The following is an 18,004-nucleotide window of genomic DNA, read 5'->3' as shown; positions in this document are numbered from 1 at the left end:
TGCCCCCACCCCCACCAAAGGATAGATTCGCACATTAGAGCAAATTTGTCTTCCTTTGCAGTCCCTCTTATTTGGAGGTAGCAGTCTTTCTTGAATCTGAAAACCTTATTAGGGAGGATCTGGTTTAGGTTATCCACCATAGTATTTGATTCTAGGAAATGTGGTAAGTTGGTTGCTTTTTTGACTGTTTAAATGCCATAATCATATCTGATAGAAGTATATGGGCTCAGCATCAGTGGTAACTAAGATGTAGTCAATCCATCATTCAGTATAATCCATTTGTCTAGAATGTTCTTGGTGTCCTTAATATATGATGGGAGGATTTTTATCAATGACTGTAGGTGCTGATCAACCATCAGATGCTGCCCTATCTAAAGGTCTACCCCTATAGATGCAAACATCGCCCCCCCGCCCCAATATGGGCGCTATCAACAGGTCTGTGTGGACTCCTGTACTATTGGTGTGTTTGCATCACACCTGCACGCTTTCCATTTCAGACTCTTCTGTAGGGCAGCATCCTATGCCTGTTTCACACCTGCTGTGTGAATTTTGGGGCTTTGAACTGGTGTCTTTACTTGTCCACAAACACACATCTCTACGTGTTCAGATTGTAACCTTGGTTGTCAGTCTGGTCTTGTTCCCAATCCATTGGGTCTATGTCACTGATGGGACTGCTCATGCAGACGTGCAGGGTCGTGTATCTGTTTTGGTATTATTCTTGCTGCTTTTGAAGTGTACCGTAAAAGTCAAATGCCTATAAACAAATTCAACACATGAGCCTGCCCTTGAAAGTCTGTGTACTCCAATCACTGCTCTTCCTTACCTGTGGGAAAATTAATCTTTCTTTTTCTCCTTTTTCCAGAGCTTATGTTGAGAAATATCTTCTGGAAAAGTCAAGGCTCGTTTACCAGGAACACAATGAGAGGTAAATGTTTAAAACTTAAATCCACCATAATCATGTCTTGTACTAGCAACCAGAAGAGGCTAGAGTTGAGACGGCTGCAAAAGAAAGGTCAGGACCACGAAGTGTGCAGCTAGAGGAAGTTGGACAAGGGACTGTGAAGGTTCTTAGAGAGAGAGAGAGAGACTGCAAGAGAGAAAATCCATAGGGCATTGCAGCGGGGACTGCAAGTGAGGGAGGCAGGGGGAGGATTAAACTCAGAGGAAGCATCTTTAAGTGACTAGAGAGGTGAGAGCCACAGTGCAGAGAATAGAGAGGGGAGTGCATAATCACACAGGCAACTAGAGAAATTCCGAGAAAGAGCTGCCTTAACTGAGTGAGACTGACAATATATTATAGTTACAATGGGCTACCACGGACCAAGCAGTCAGAAGCAGCCAGAGAAAAACTGCAGCAACAAAGGCCAATAAAGGGACCCTGGAAAGGGAATGCAGCAACACCGTTGTGGCTGTGTAAGTGCTGGACCATCACACAGGGTGTAGCAGACTAGACCTAGATAAAGGGACACGAGAGGAAGGTACCTTGTGCATGGCCAAATGGCCTGCATAGACACATCATGCACGGCCACAGTATCTGAATTGAGATCGTGACCTTTTCGAGAACCCATCTAAAGTGATCGCCAACAGAATGGCCTACTTTGCGGTCCCTTAAAGAATCTGTTTGCTAGTGTCATGCTGCTGCTTTTCTTTTGCGCAATCAAACCTTTAAATGTGTCAGAATAGCATCTTTTTTGTGATTGAAGCTGGGAGAAACCAGCGCTGTTTCGTCAGCTCTCTGTCACTGTGTTTCCCAGCAGAATGAGAACACTTGTATTTTGTTTGGCAAAGAGAAGGAAATGACTCGAGGCCATTTTGCGGTTGGCCTAAAAGGGGAAACTGGATTCAACAAAGACTAGCTACTACTCTAAACATTTTTTATGTATTTATATACAAAATTATATGTGTGCCTGGTTTGCAGCGACATATTAGATATATGTATGTGTGTGTGTGTTTATATATACACATATATAGATATATGTATGTGTGCCATGTATGCAATGCCATTGTTGAGTGACCGGCTTCGCCTCACAAGAGGCGCAGGAGGTCACTCAACAATGGCATTGCATTGCATCTGCATATGGTTTATGCTATGACTTTTTCATGTACATGCTTTACCAAAAGATCTTTAACCAAAACCAGGATGCAACGAGTTTTAATTTGTTAAGTAAGTTAAAATTAAATCGGAACCATTGCTATTATGAGGAGTGTTGTTTCTTGGTGTAATATTAGCTGTAATGTGCAATCTCTGAGGCAGTAAACCGTGTTAATCGCATGCCAGTTTTGCACTACTGTGGCATCAAACTGGAATTTGACATTTGCATGTTAGTTAGAAAATACTTTATTAAAGAAAAGTTATGATTCTTTACTCGGAAAAGAAAAATACGTTGGAATTCTACTTAAAATCTTCAGTTGAAGGGGTGTTACGGTAACAAATCAAAACGAAAAGAACACAAACGTCCCAGTTACTGCCGTTAGTTCCCCGATTGCACTGCACCTGTGGACACCATGCCACTGATGGTCTCAAAAATATTGCAGGTGAAATGATATATTACATCCCTACTGAAATCCGAATTTGGGATCGATGACTGGCTGTGCACAAGCTCTAAGTTAAGTGTGTAGGTTGCAGAGTCCAGGGCTCAGGGTGCACATGTACAGATCCAGGCAGTGCAGATCCTGAACTTGAGCGACTCCTTTGCACTCGCCATAGCCATCCTAGACGGCTACAAGATCACCCGCAGAGACCGCAACAACGGAGTCGGCGGAGTAATCGCCATTGTCCACAAGAACAGCATTAGGGTCTCGATCAGCACCGAGGACACTCTCAGCACCGCCGAACACATTCATTTCCAGATCCACACAGACCCCAACACCACCCTCAGAGGCACCCTTGTCTACAGACCCCCCGGGCCCTGACCCCAGTTCAGCGACTCCTTCGCCGACTTCATCAGCATGCACGCACTGACCTCCACCGACTACATCCTCCTCGGAGACCTGAACTTTCACCTTGAGAACAACAAACAACAGCAACTTCACCACCCTGATCGACAACCTCGCCAACCTCGGACTGAGGCAGCTCATCACAATGCCTACCCATTCTGCCGGCCACACGCTCGAGCCAGTCTTTTCCTCAAGCTCCCACGTCTCCTTCAGCCACACCACCGAACTCCTCTGGACCGACCACCGCTGCATCCACTTCACCTTCCAGAAACCCAGCACACACCACCGCACCCAACAGATCCCCCACCGCTGCTGGAACAAAATCACTGATGACCAACTATATGCAAACCTTGCTCTCAGCCCATCCACCAACACCTCCAACATCGATGATGCCGCCAGCAACCTCAGATGCTGGATCGACTACGCCAACACCCACGCCGCGCTAAAGAAACCCACCCACAGAGACACCAGCAAGAGAGCTAGCTGGTTCACCCCTGAACTCCTAGCCTCCAAGCGAACCTCCTGGAAACTAGAGCAGAAACAGCACAATGAAAAGACACCGAACAGCATCGCAGCCCACAAAGATACCATCCGCAAACACCATCACCTAATCAGGTCTGCCAAGAGGACTTCCTTCAAAGACTCCTCGACAAAAACGCACACAACAGCAAGGAGATCTTCAACATCATAAAGGAACTCTCCAACCCCAATTCCAACACCAACGTCATCCCGCCGTCGCAAGCCCTGTGCGACTCCCTCACCACCTTCCTCCACCGCAAGATCGCTGGTATCCACGACAGCTTCACCGCCCAGACAGCTCCAACAGACATCAACACTACAGACTCTCCGCACACCATCGACTACAACCCCCTGCCAGCCTGGGCCAACGTGAACATCGATGACACCATCAAGACCATGAGCACAATCCACTCCGGCTCCCCGTCAGACCCACTCCCGCACCACATCTTCAACAAAGCCAGCATCTCCATCGCACCCCACCTGCGCAACGTCATCAATCCCTCCTTCGAGACCGCGACCTTCCCAGAGAACTGGAAACACGCAGAGAACAACGCCCTGCTCAAAATACCCTAGGCGGACCAGAGAGACCTCAAGAACTTCCGGCCCATCTCCATGCTTCCGCTCCCAGCCAAGGTCATCGAAGATCGTCACCAGACATGGGCGTGGCCGACCGAGCAGCGAGATGGCCGCTCTGTGAGCAAGCTCCGCGGCTGCACACAACAATCCTGAATAATCGTGCACCGCGGCTTCGGAGGGACCTGCCCCGCGGATGATTTAGCAGAGGATACCCAGTCAAGCACTCGACTGAATCCTGGTACGAATCGGTGGCCGGACTGCTGAGATCCGGCCTCCGATGCCTTGGCCGCGCTGGGCGCTTGCGGACGCCCGCAGCTGTGGTGCCCGGACCGGGGGAACTGTTCGACTACAGACTGTGGATGGTCGGGCCTGTGGCGGACGAACAGTTGAGGCGGCGCTGACCCTCCAATAATCCCGCCGCTTGAGTGGGCTGAGCCAGCGATAGCGGCGGCACCGGCTGGACGATACTACCATCAGCGGACACTAGCCTAGTAGGTGGCGGGGCGCTGGGCTCCTGGGCGCGCTCATAGCGGAAGCGCCCCGGCGAGGCCGCCATTTTATCTCGAGGCTGAGGAGCTAAGCGGAGGGCGGACTGTTCCACGGGCCCGTTGCGGAGGTCTACTGCCAAACTCTATACTTGTGGGGTCTCCATAGTAAGCTAGCCTTGTCAAGGCGAACCGGATCCCGCCAATTGCTCGTCTGCTGGGGTGTTGAGACTGCACCTGGCGCCACGCAATAACGCAGCCTTTAGCGACACCTGCCACCATAGGTGGCGTTCCCGAGTGCTGACAGAAACCTACCGATATCCAGCCATACGTATAGCACACCCCCGAGCTGAGCTGGGGCCGAGCAACGCTGGTGCGCCTGAGGGCTGGCAGAGACCGCCCTTTTCTATCAAAGCTGCCCTAGGAGCTACGCCATTTCTTGCCACAACTCGACGTCCCTGGACAACCACGGACGCTCCACACAAATGAAAAGGGGCGCCAGGCTCATATACATGTAAGGCCCCTGAACGTCGCAGAGAGCTCCGCGAAGCGGCTTGCACGGGACGCCCTGCTGGGAGGCGCCCCCCCACATCCACGATGGGAGGGAAGAACGACGCACGACAGCACAGGCTCAACTTTGACCAAAAGCAGAAAGCCAAGCAAAGCACGACGGAGCTGGAGGTGGCGGCGCCCCCCCTCACAGGGGCCCGCTGCAGACATAGACTTTGGGGCACTGATCATGGAAGTCAGGTCGAGCCTGAAAAGTATAGACTCCAAACTGGATGCCATGTCCTCGCAGCTGGAATCTGTCAAAACCAAGGTGGATGCGCATGAAACCAGGCTGGACTGCCTAGAGAACAGGAACACTGAGTGCTGTGAGTTCCAACAACATACCAAGCAGCATATCACCAACATCGAGAGGGAACTGGAAGCCCTACGTGCCAAGGCAGATGATTTGGAGGCGCGGTCCCGGAGATCTAACATTCGAATCACGGGAATTCCGGAGACGGCAAACACCGGCAAGATGGAGGTATTTGTGGCGGACCTCCTACATGAACTCTTTGACCCGGACCTATCCCAAGTTTTCACAGTCGAAAGAGCACACAGAGCACTTGGTAAGAAGCCACTGCCCGGTGCAACGCCTCGCCCCATTCTTGCCAAACTGCTGAACTTCCAGGACATGGAACTCCTTCTGCGACTCACTAGAGAGAAGGGTAAGATCACACACAAAGGTAATCACATCTCCTTTTACCCTGACTTTACCCCCCTCGTTCAAGCGGCCAGGAAAGAATTTATGCCAGCCAAGAAACTGCTAATGCAAGCCGGGGTCCAGTACTCGCTCCTATATCCGGCGAAACTTAAGGTGATGCATGAGCAAACAGCACACTTTTTCACGAATGCGCAATCGGCAATGAAATTTGCCAAACACATTTGCGGTCCAGGGGCGAGGCGGAAATCGCCAAGACTTGGTGACGACTCTGGTCAACTCAGCGACAATGACTGAGCAAGCTGTAGCTGCCGGAAATGCCATATCATCTGGTCTGGCCTGTATCATTAAGCCCATGTGAACTGCCTGCACCTGTCCGTTCAAGTGATTTGTATGTCCTGATCTAGTTTAAAGGCGGACACTGGGGGTGGGTACCATATTGTCTGCCATGCTACTGATTCCTGGTACTCTCCTTACACATAGCTGGGACACCTGTGATCGTCCCGTGGAGCGGAGCACCCTCCGTGCTGTGGAAGCTTACTTTCTGTGCAGCCACCCTGTGCAAACAGGGGTGTAAGCTGGGAGCACCACGCCCCCATGGGGTATCTCCCACTGTTTCTGTTTCTTGTTTACCGGAGCGTTACACAGAGCTCTGGTATGGGTCAATCACAACCTGATTGGGGGGTTGGTGAGGGCGGGGGGGAGGTGGGGATGGTTGGGCTGTTTATTCGTTGTTATGCTATGGTGCGATAGAGGGTGCTATAGGTCATATCCAATGCACTGGGCGTTGTTGTGCTCACTTGCGGTTGCAAGGACAATGTATGCAAAAGTGGGCCCGGGACGGGACAAGATAACTTTACAAGATTTCCGAAATGGGGGGAGTTAAATTGTGGACCTGGAACATTCGAGGCCTAGGGGACTACAAAAAAGCTAGGCTGATGCATGGGATGCTTGCCAGACATAATGTGGACATATGCTTTATACAAGAGACACACATCAACACCACCCCCTCGCCCAGGCTGAAGCACTCTCTCTGGGCGCATGTATACTCTGCTATCTACTCTAACTACGCTAGGGGTGTGGCGATACTTATACGGAGGGGTTTGGATTGGCAGGAACACGCCTGCATGCTGGATAAGGAGGGGAGGTATGTTATTGTTCGCGGCTCATTGCAGGGGAGGCCGCTGGTGTTGGCAGCCCTTTACGGCCCAAATGTAGATGATCCAGACTTTTTTCGCAATGTTTGGGCTCAGATCATGCTGTTGGATTGCCCACAAATTGTCTTGGGGGGCGACTTCAATGTAGTGCTGAATGATGAACTAGACCGCAGAGGCGCAGGGAGACCCACTCATGCTAAAGCGCGCCAGGCGATTCTGGATGTGATGGACGAGGGCTTGCTATCTGATGTGTGGAGATCTAGGCACCCCGCAGACAGGATGGGAACATGTATAACGTGAAGAAAAGGTGTGGGTCACGCACTCCTCAGTGTGAAAAAGGTTGGTAATTTGGGGTGTGCTTCAGAGATATCACCGCCTGACAAGAAGGTGTGGTAATCAATGAATGGTTGGTGACACCTAGGATAGATGCCAACTCTCTGCGCACAACCTTTAGTGAAACAAATAAGTTCCTTTAGTCAATACTTCCGAATGTCATCAAAAAATTAAACCAAGTTCATCATCATGTTCTCCATGTTTAATTCCACATGAATTTCTCTTCAGAATTTATACAATTCCATATCACAGGTAAATCCAAATTCACAGTGTGTAAATAGGCATCATTTCCCAATGCATTTCGGATACTAGATCCTTCATCAGGGGAATCCTAAAACATAATGAAACAAACTAAGTATGATCCACTGAGGCAAATAGATATCTACATAAATTACCACGATTGTGAGTGTCTTCTCTAAATAAAGTGTGCAAAAAATGAGGCAACTCAAAGGCACCCAACAAGGACGTGTTAGCCCGTGATTAATTGAAAAAACGAAGCCATAGGGTGAAAGAAAATAAAATGCCAAATAACGTGGGTTGAGCCAAACGCTAAGTGAAAGTGACATCTCGCAAGATTATACGTGCTCAATACGAAAGGAAGTTAAATCCGTTATATCCCCAAGTTTTATCATCAATCAAACATCGAATCGAGCGCATAACGTGGTGTAAACAAACTTACAGTTAGACTGGAGCAAGAACACGCGTCCTGCTGATTGCGCCCTTCGCCATAGGAATGGGAACCAAGCGTTCCGTGTGCGCGGAAGTGAAATGAAAGTAGCCGGGAAAATAAAAGAAGGACTATGAACGTGGCGGCCATATTGAAGTGGATAGTGACTAACTGAAGTGTAATGCCCAACCAAAGTGTATGAAATAATAGATGTATAGCGAAGAGAATCAAAACGTAATCAAACACTCAATACAAACCAAAATAATAACAAAAATCATAATAAGTTCAATGGTAAAATACATAATGAACAATGTGCAAGTTAAAGTAGCTGCTCTACAGATAGCATTGAAATTCCATCCGATCATTAAGACCGGAGGGTTTCATCGATTGAAGAAATGTAATCCAGTGATTTTCACGCTGCAGTAGAAAGTTATTGTTGTCTCTGTCATCTCGCTTGTTAACCACTTCTACAGCAGCGAACCTGAGCTGGCTGATGTTGTGTCTGCTGTCCTTAAAGTGTAGTGCCAAGTTGGACTTAATGTTAGCAGTTCTTATATTGCTCTTGTGTTCATTTATTCTCACTTTCAATTTGCGTGTGGTTTTACCGGTGTAAATCAACCCACACGGGCATTTGATAATGTATATGACATTTTCAGTGTCACAAGTAGCATTCAACTTTAATTTCACATCTGTACCCTTCATGGGATGTTTTATCACAGGACCTTTGATCATATTATTGCAGGAGCTCATAAAAAATCCTAAATCCTCATCCATTGTCAACTACAAAGGAAATCAACCTTGTCTGAACTGCCAGAATTGCAATAATATGATCAAAGGTCCTGTGATAAAACAAATTGAAAGTGAGAATAAATGAACACAAGACTGTGGCGACCTGTCACCCCTGAGCGTCGCTCTGTATGGCAAGGTTACACGCCCATCCAAAGATGTGGACATAGTAGGCATGCTCCGCTGGTCTTGGCGAGAGTTACGCAATAGGGCGAAGCTCCCCTTGCTATACGCACCAGCCATCCCGCTGCGGGGCAACCCTATGTTGCCCTGTTTGCAAGATAGGGGCAGAGCCCTCACACTTCGAGGACAGAGCCTACACACCTTTGCTGACTTATATCCGAACGGGACCTTCAGGGACCTGGGTGTGCATGCGGAAGGTCAATCTGAATCATTCTCTGATCTGCTCCTATATCACTCCCTCAAGGAATCCTGTAAGGCGCTGTGGCCCCAATTCCCTGAGGAACCGCCACAGCTCCTGGCCCTTCAAAACTTGCTTTCGAGACCCTCCCCTAAGAAGCTGGTGTCTCGGCTGTACAATTGCATGCAAGAGCAATCCCCAATCACTGTGCCATCTTCTATGCAAGCCTGGAGCGAAGACCTGGAGACGCCCCTAACGGAGGAGCAATGGGAGTACTGTTGTAGGCAACTCACAGCGCTGTCGCCCAATTACAGATTAAGATTAATACACTTCAAATTCCTACACAGATACTACCGCACACCGAAGTTGCTGCACCGGATGGGCATCAGGGAGGACGCCTCTTGTTGGAAATGTGGTGGCGCAGATGCATCCTTCCTACATGCGGCGTGGAGCTGCCCAAAGCTCGAAGTACTGGTCCGGCGTTTTCACTGCCATTAATCAGATCCTACACAGAGCTGATGAGCCATCCCCACTTCTAGGTCTACTGGGATATGTTCAGGACACTTTACCCGGGGACAGGAAGCTGCATGCACTATTGCTCCTTTATGCTAAGAGACAAGTAGCGGTACACTGGGGACATGCGATGTTGCCTACATTCGCTGCATGGGTGCGGGATGTCACATATGGGAACACGCAACTTGAGCACTACTGGGAAACGATGCCCACCGCTTCCAGGCCTAAAGATATATGGGAGCCGTTCATGCAGTGGTCACGGGAGCGTGCGGACTCCACCGCATCTGGACACTCACCCGCAGTGGAAATCTCTGATGATATGGGAAGACTTATATTAGACAGCGCGTGTGACCTCATGTTGATGTGCGGCCTGAGTGTGATGGTACTCTATGGATGTAAGTTGAACGCACTGATGACCGGATGGGGTACGCATGCTCTTCTGCCGTCACAACTTGCGACACCCATTCCCTGTCTGGGCGATCCCTTGTGTTGGTCTGCACTCCCCCCCCCCCTCAACCCCCCCCCCCCCTCCCCGGGTAGTTGAGTGCTGCCTGCCCGTTGTGCTTCCTGCTGCTGTCTGCACACCTGGGGAGTAATGACTTGCCCGAATGCATAAGGACCTTTCACGCGCGTACCGTTATGCCTGTTTGTAACTCCTCTACTGCACCTGAGTTGTTTTTTTTCTGGTTGTTGTTGGGTGGGGGAGAAAAAGGGGCCCGTAGATGTAGGCTGCCTTGCACTGGCGGTTATTCATATTCACTGTTATTATACATGTAATGTTGCCTCGCCAGTACTTATCATTAGATGATGCTTAATACGTCTATTGACCCCCAAAAAATGTGAGACAATTTGATTAGCTATTGTCACATGTTTATGCCATCCTTTAGACTATGTAATATATAATGTCGCTGCCTGGCACGTCGCATGGTGCGACGATTTGTTTTTTTGTGATGACTCAATCTAATAGCGGCCTGCCTCCGGGTTGTTGGCGCGACGCTGTGTGACTTGTGCAATGAACAATAAACGTCTTACACAAAAAAAAAAAGAAGATCGTCACCAGACAGCTAACCCGATACCTCGAAGAAAACAGCATCCTGGACCCACCCCAGTCAGGGTTCCGCAGCAACCAAAGCACCGAGACTGCCCTCTTTGCCGCCACCGATGACCCTGCTGGACAACGATGAGACCGCTGCCCTCATCCTCCTGGACCTCTTTGTCGCCTTCGACACTGTCTGCCACGCACACTTTGCACACGCCTCCATGATGCAGGGATCCGAGACAAGGCCCTGGAATGGACCACCTCCTTCCTCTCCGGCAGTACCCAGAGCGTCCGCCTCCCCCATTCTGATCCGAAGCCTCCAAGATCATCTGCGGCTTACCCCGGGGATCATCCCTCAGCCCGACACTGTTCAACTTCTACAAGGCCCCGCTCGCACAAGTCGCCCGACAGCACGACCTCAACATAATCTCCTACGCCGACACTCAACTGATCCTCTCCCTCACCAAGGACCCCCTCACTTCCAAATCCAACCTCCATGAAGGAATGAAGGCAGTCGCCGACTAGATAAAGATCAGCGACTGAAGCTGAACACAGACAAGACAGAGGTCCTCATCCTCGGCTCCAACACTTCAGCCTGGGATGACTCCTGGTGGCCTACGGCACTGGGAGAAGCCCCGACACCCACTGACCACGCACGCAACCTGGGAGTCATCCACGACTCAACACTCTCCATGACCAAGCAAGTCAATGCAGTCTCCTCCTCCTGCTTCAACAACGTTCCGCATGCTCTGCAAGATCTACAGGTGGATCCCGACAGGTACAAGAAGAACAGTCACCTAGGCCTTCATCAGTAGCAGACTCGGCTATCGAAACGCCCTCTAGGCGGGAGCCCCGGCCAAGCTCATCAAATGACTGCAACACATTCAAAACTCCTCTGCACGCCAGTTCCTCGACGTACCACGCCACAGCTGCATCACCTCCTACCTGAGAAACCTGCACTGGCTCCCCATCAACAAGAGGATTTCCTTCAAGCTCCTCATCCACGCACACATTGCACTCCACAAGACCGGCCCGGCCTACCTAAACAGACAACTCTTCTTCTACATCCCCAACAGCCAGCTCCGCTCAGCCTACCTCGCCCTCGCCACCATACCTCGCATCCGAAGAACAACCACCGTCGGCAGATCCTTCTCCCACCTCTCCGCCAAGACCTGGAACACCCTCCCACTGAGCCTACGACAGACCCAAGACCTGCTGACCTTCAGGAGGCTACTCAAGACCTGGCTGTTTGACCAGTAGCGTCCCCCGTCCCCCTTTTTCCGCCAGCGCTTTGAGACCCTCACAGGTAATTAGTGCGCTCTACAAATTCTTAATTAATTAATTGATTGATTGATAGGTAAACCCTTTTGGCGAATACGGATGGATTTAATAGGAATATTACCTCACTCCACAAAAGGTTTCCAATTATGTGTTAGCCATACGTGACCATGCTATGCGATACTCCAAAGCCATTCCCTTAAGGGTAACCACTTCCAAAGTATTGCCCAACACCTTATAGAGCTGTTTTCGCATATGGGATTTCCCCATAAAATCATTTCAGATAAATGCCGAACACCTTACAGTTTTCGCATATGAAATTTCCTCATGAAATAATTTCAGATCAAGGTACAGCCTTTGTGCCCAAAATGATGAAGCAAATATGTAAGCAGCTCGTCGTTAAACATTTTACCACTTCTGTATATCATCCCCAGACAGATGGTCTCATTGAGAGATATAATGGAAGTCTCAAGATGATTGTTTAAAACATTTTTGTCTGGGGATGGGAAAACCTGGGACAAGTTGCTAACCCTTGCTGTTTTTCTATTACGAGTCAAGTTCAAAGTAGCTTAAGTGTTTCTTCTTTCAAACTACTTTTTGGGCGGCAACCATGTACACTCTTAGAGAATACAATGAAGGCTTGGGAAAGGCATGATGAAAATGAGGCAAGCTCCCTTCTAGATTATACCAATTAACTTAAGTCCCGGATAGGGAATCTGAGAATGTTGGCTCTTGATAACTTAGAAAAAGACAACAGAAACAGAAGTATTTCTTAGAGAAAGGGAAACAATGGAGGAAACTTGCTGTTGGAGATTGGGCCTTAGTTCTTCTGCCTCCCTCTTCTACAAAAAAGAAGAAATATTGGCAAGGTTCTTATGAGATTATTAAGAAAATAGGATGAGTTACTTTTCAACTACGTCTTTCTCCAAAAAAGAAACAACTCTACCACATCAACCTTTAAAAAAAATGGGTGGTACCCCCCCCCCCCCCCCCAAAGATTGTTCAAAAAGTGATTCCTGCAGGAAAGGCAGAAAGCACTATAGGTAAAACTGATCTAAATAATGCTCTCTCTGAAGAAGAAAGAAAAGGACTCCTCACAATACAAATATATTTTTCAGACATCTTTCCTGACTTACCTGGGAGAACCAATTTGGTCATGCATTCCATACCAGCCCAAGAGGGAGTTATTAAACAACGGCCCAACTGCATCCCAGAAGCACGTAGGCTGGCCCTCCAGGCTGAAGTCACAAAAATGCTTGAGATGAGTGTCATCATCCCTTCTAAGAGTGAGTGGTGTTCCCCTATTGCTCTCGTGCCGAAAACTGAGGGATGACGGAGACCAATAGAAAAAAAAGAACTTAACTGACACACTCCAGCATCATGTTGTTCTCTTCTGTCTCTCGCCTCTCCGCTGCAGGCAGGCACAGGTTCCCAGCCGGCTCTGCGGCCAATCCTGAAGCTGCTCTCTTGAATGATAGCAGTTTCAGGATTGTCCTGGCCACTGATGATTTGTGCTCCAGGACAAACTGGGAGTCTATGACAGCTCTCTTCAATCTCAGCAAAGTAGCTGGAGTTGGAGAGCGCCTCTTTATGCATGTGGGTTTGGCTGGCCTCAGACTGCCAGCTAAACCCACATACGCAGTGAAGGTAGTGCCCACTACTCCCCCTCCAGCCTGTCACCACCCAGGCCTGGCTCTTAAGATTCGCACAAGAAAAATAAAACAATAATAAAATGGATTTTAAACCTGTTTTATTATCCACATTTTCGAAAATGTTGGCAGGGCTGTCCAAGGTTAGCTTCTTGGGTAGGGAGTTAATGCACCACAAAAATATAGAAGGTAAGGGTTATACCTGAAACCTCCTCAAAATCTGAAAGGGATCTAAGAACATTTCTAGGCCTCCTGGGGTATTATAGGTTTATTCCTTGCTTCTCTTAACTGTATGCTCCCCTTAGACATGCTCAAGAAACTTGTATACCATACTGTCTTTAAACACCCCTCTACTGCAGTCCTTGAAGCATTTCAAAAGTTGAACTCTCCTCAAGCAAGCGCTTGAATATCTGAGGAAGTAAATCAGAGAGCAGTTTTCTCACAACATGTGCTGATTCCCCTTTTTAGATCTAAGGGTTTTAAGAGAAGTCTTCTGGGAGCGTCAAGGGCGGGACAACAGCACAGAAGATACAGCTATGATTCGGACCTGTAATTGCACAGTCTACAAGCCCCCTCCTCACTAGTTGGAGCCCATCGGTTAAAGGCAGTGGAGCACAGACCTAGAAGACCCATAAAAATTATATTTTTGCGGGCCACTGCCTTCAGACTATCAAGAAGGTAAGGTTGTGGTACCCCAGGAAGGTATGAAACGTTCAAGGGGAGCAGGATAGTTGATGTTTTCAAGACCCGAATGTCCATCTGGTAGGAAATTTGACTAACCTGCTTGTTGATAATCCTTTTCCAGACTGTGTATGGAATAGAGTCTGCAGATAGTGATGTTTCATCAATATGTAGCGTTCTTATGGCTTTTACAATTTGATGGTTCCATGTATTCCCAGAGCTTGCAAGAGTTTCTTTTAACCGGGCTTTAAGACTATTATCTTTTAGTGCCCTTATATAGTACCTTAGAGTGTCAGCCACACAGAAAATAGATTGTCTTTGAAGGCCCAGCTCCAGTAGTAGTCTTGCCCTGTGAATGTAATTCAGGAGACAAAAGATTTTTTTCATGAATGGTGACCTGGGCATGGTCGAGACTGGCCGAGCATGCACCAGGAATGGCGTGGTGCCCGTAACTTAAGGCAGGAAGAAGGGTAGCTTTAATCATTTCAGTGACTGCGCACTTCTCCTCCAGCTGTCTCTTTCTCAGGCGCCAAGAGATCCCTTGGGGGATGATTCGTGTGCCTTAAAAAATGAGTTTAATAAAGAATGGGTTCAGCTAAAAGACTACTCAGGGACTGGTTTAGTCGGGTCAGGCTGTATGTTGTAGCTACAGCTCTCTTTTTGAAGGCAGCCATGTGGACTGATGGTCAGGAAGACTCGCTAAGCCAGACCCCCAGGTAGTTGTGTTTTGATGTTGTTTTAATCTTTGCGGGCCCAATTTTCCACATTAGACTTTTCTTTTTCTTTCTTGCAACTGCCAAAAATCAAGACCTTGGTCTTAAACTGGTTAATTTTAAGAGCATTAGCTGTGTTGCATTTGTGGAGCCTGCACAAGGCTCTTTGGAGGCCAGACTTGGCCTAGTCCATTATGACAATATCATCTGTGTATTGCAAAATGTGCAAGTTAGTTTTTGGGAGGCCCAGTTTTGGCGGAAGGAGACTGCTTTTCTCCAGGAATCCCCCAGGTCAGTGGTGTAGAGGTCGAACAACAGGGGAGCAAGTACACATCCTTGCTTTAGACCATCTGAAGTTGTAATTTTTCAGAGACTGTCGTGGGGCAGTTCTAACTCGTACCCATGTGTTCTTATGCCAGGAGATAAGGGCCCTGAGCAGGCTCTGTGGGATGCCCCATTAAGCCAATTTCCTCCATAAAGTGTTACGAGACACTTTATCAAAGGCGGCGCTGTAGTTTATAAAGCAGCATTAATGGGGGAGTTGATTTTTGTTTGCGCTGCTTGTTGCCTCAGGATGGCTAGGGCGGTGATGTCAATTGTGGAGGCAGAAGTGCGGATTCCAGTTTGAAAGTATGGTAAAATGTTATTTTCCGCTACCCATTTTTCTAGCGACTTGAGAAGACACAAAGCATGTACCTTATCCTCAAGATCTAATAGGGCAATGAGTCTATAATTAGCTGGAAGGGGAGGATCTCCTTTCTTGAAAATTGGGCATAAGATCGAGCCTTTCCATGAGTCTGGTATCTGAAAGGTAGTAAGCGCATAGTTGTTAAAGGGAAATAATAGCTTAGCTGATTCTTCCAGCGCACATTTAAATACAGCAGATGGGAGGCCATTGGGCCCTGGAGCACCATCGTTTTTCATGGATTTCAGAAACTGGCAGACCTTGGCCAAGGTAGTCAGCTCATGGTTTTCCGTCGGCATAGTGTTGGCAGGATCTTTGATTTCGACCTCAGCGGGGTCCAGGATATCACAGCAGTATTGTGGAGTCACATACTGAGACCAGACTTTTTCAGAAACTGCGTTCTCCATGCTCTTGTTTGAGGAACGAAGTTTGTTTATATGGTTCCAAAAGTGAGTCCGTTTTTTTTTCACGTTAACAGGGCAAATATTTTTAGCCAGTCGTTCTGTTCTTTTTGTTTGTTAGCTTCCCATGTTGATTTTTTTAAAGGCTTTTCATAATCAGGCCATATTATTGGCAGTAAGCTCTGTACCTTTTGATTTATGCAGGGGCACAGCCCTCCTTAGGGCTCTTCTTTGGGTGACTAAAACCGGATCAAAAGTCCGCTGCGGGAGAGGCCTGGGAAGTCTGTGATGAACTTCAGGGAATATTAGAAGGTCTCATAATTTAGCGATGGCAATGTCCCACCAATGATGATCGCCTGTGGGAGGATACTGAATGAAATTTGGAGTTTTTCTATGAGCCAAGTGCTCACCTTATCGGCACCTAAAGAGTCCCATTTGATTCTTCTGACTAGAGTGTGGAGTTTAATGCCCCACTTCGATTACTTAGGCAGCAACAGGAACTTGTAGGTCCATTGTTACAGTCAAAGGGTTATGATTGCTCTCTGTACGAGTGAGGATCTCCAGTTTAACTAACTTGCTTGCCATAGATGGTAATAAAAAAATATAATCAATGGTCGAGACATTCATAAATGTTGGAGATAGATGGGCACTGGGATCCTATTCCAATGCGCTTTGCTTCGCAGAATGTAAATTGTAATTGGTTAAAAAAGTGGTCATGTCTTCTTGCTCTTTGGTTTTGGTGACTAAATGAGCATTGGATCCCAGATCTCTGATGTTGAAATAGTCTAGTAACAAAACTTCAGCAGAAGCAAACTCATGTTCAAGCTCTTCCAGATACTTGACCAAAAGAGCTGTTGCCAGTGACTTTGATGTTTTAACTGTGTTGTGGTAACAGTTGATTCAAAGCAAAGGGAAGACCCTGGTTGGAGTTGAAAGACCGGTGATTAATGCAATTTGCCCTGCCATAGGGTTCTGATAGAGGGGGGTAGCTGCGATCTTGCACCTGTGTTTAATGAAAATGGAGAGGCCCCGGGAAGGTCTACGATAAGAATTAGGCTGGGATGCTGGTTGAAAAAGTTCATAGTGGCCATGGAGAGCCGATGGAAACAGAGACCAGGTCTCTTGAAAACAGATGATATCACTTTTGATCAAGAAGCCCACTGCTGGGGGGTGTGGCTTGGCGCATGGCAAGATGGCTCTGCCTGCCACCAAATTAATACTCTAATTAGCCTGCTCCCACCGGGCCATCCACCGGTGATTATCGGACGACAGAGACCACTGACATCTGGGGCTTGCTGGTGGTGCGCTGATCCGAGGTGGAATCGACTGCTGGAGCTGTGCACCGCTCGCTGGACCTCCCGCCTGCAGCCATGATGGCGGCCATGTTGCTGCTGTTGGATGGATCCCTTTAGGCTTCCTGCCTACACTGCGAAACTATCGACGGAGACCTGGTGTGGTCGGAAACCTGAGGCGACTAGTGTGGTTGGAGACCTAGGGCAACTGCTGCTGCCGGGCCGTGCTGAGCGATACCCTGCCTGCGGAGAACCCCCTCCCCCAACTGTGAGCGCTGGTGGTCGGGGGGGATGGGAAGACGCTAAAGCAGAGGGGTGCCCGGCCTACTCTGCTACGTGAGGGGCCGGCTCCTCCTGGGAAGGTAGGCCGCCCTGTGGTTGCTTCAGCCAGCTGTATACGCTGCAAGACATCCGAGGCCTACTGGGCATTTACGCATCTGCCGGAGCTACAATTCATGTCCAATAACATTTGGAGAAGTGCATGACTAACGCTAGCCGTCACCCGGAATATTCACGCTGGACCTACCTGAATGTATCCCTTTTTTTGGTGGGGGGGTTTCTGGCGTCTGGTGAGCTCGCCCAGTGGGTGTCTTGGGCCCCTATTACTCACCACTCCACATCATTGCTTGAGTCTCGCCACTGCCGCAAACTGGGGCCAGTTAGGGGGTGAACCTAGACCACATTGCACAGAATAGCAATAAAGACGGATGCACCAAATTGACCTA

At 48.5% G+C, this 18,004-nt stretch overlaps 1 protein-coding gene across 5 annotated transcripts in view; it reads left to right on the top strand.

Annotated features, from left to right (window-relative positions):
* Positions 1–18,004, top strand: part of MYO9A (myosin IXA) — a 1,208,318-nt gene that overhangs the window by 363,585 nt on the left and 826,729 nt on the right. For all 5 annotated transcript variants that reach the window (XM_086959231.1, XM_086959230.1, XM_086959229.1 and 2 more), the window contains exon 4: positions 863–925. In XM_086959231.1, the coding sequence (XP_086815357.1) occupies positions 863–925 (63 nt within the window). The remainder of the gene's footprint in view (positions 1–862; positions 926–18,004) is intronic.

Source organism: Lissotriton vulgaris, chromosome 2_2 (genome assembly GCF_964263255.1).
Source record: "Lissotriton vulgaris chromosome 2_2, aLisVul1.2, whole genome shotgun sequence".
NCBI lineage: Eukaryota > Metazoa > Chordata > Amphibia > Caudata > Salamandridae > Lissotriton > Lissotriton vulgaris.
Note: the sequence above shows the minus strand (reverse complement) of the source record. Positions and strands in the feature narration are given on the sequence as shown.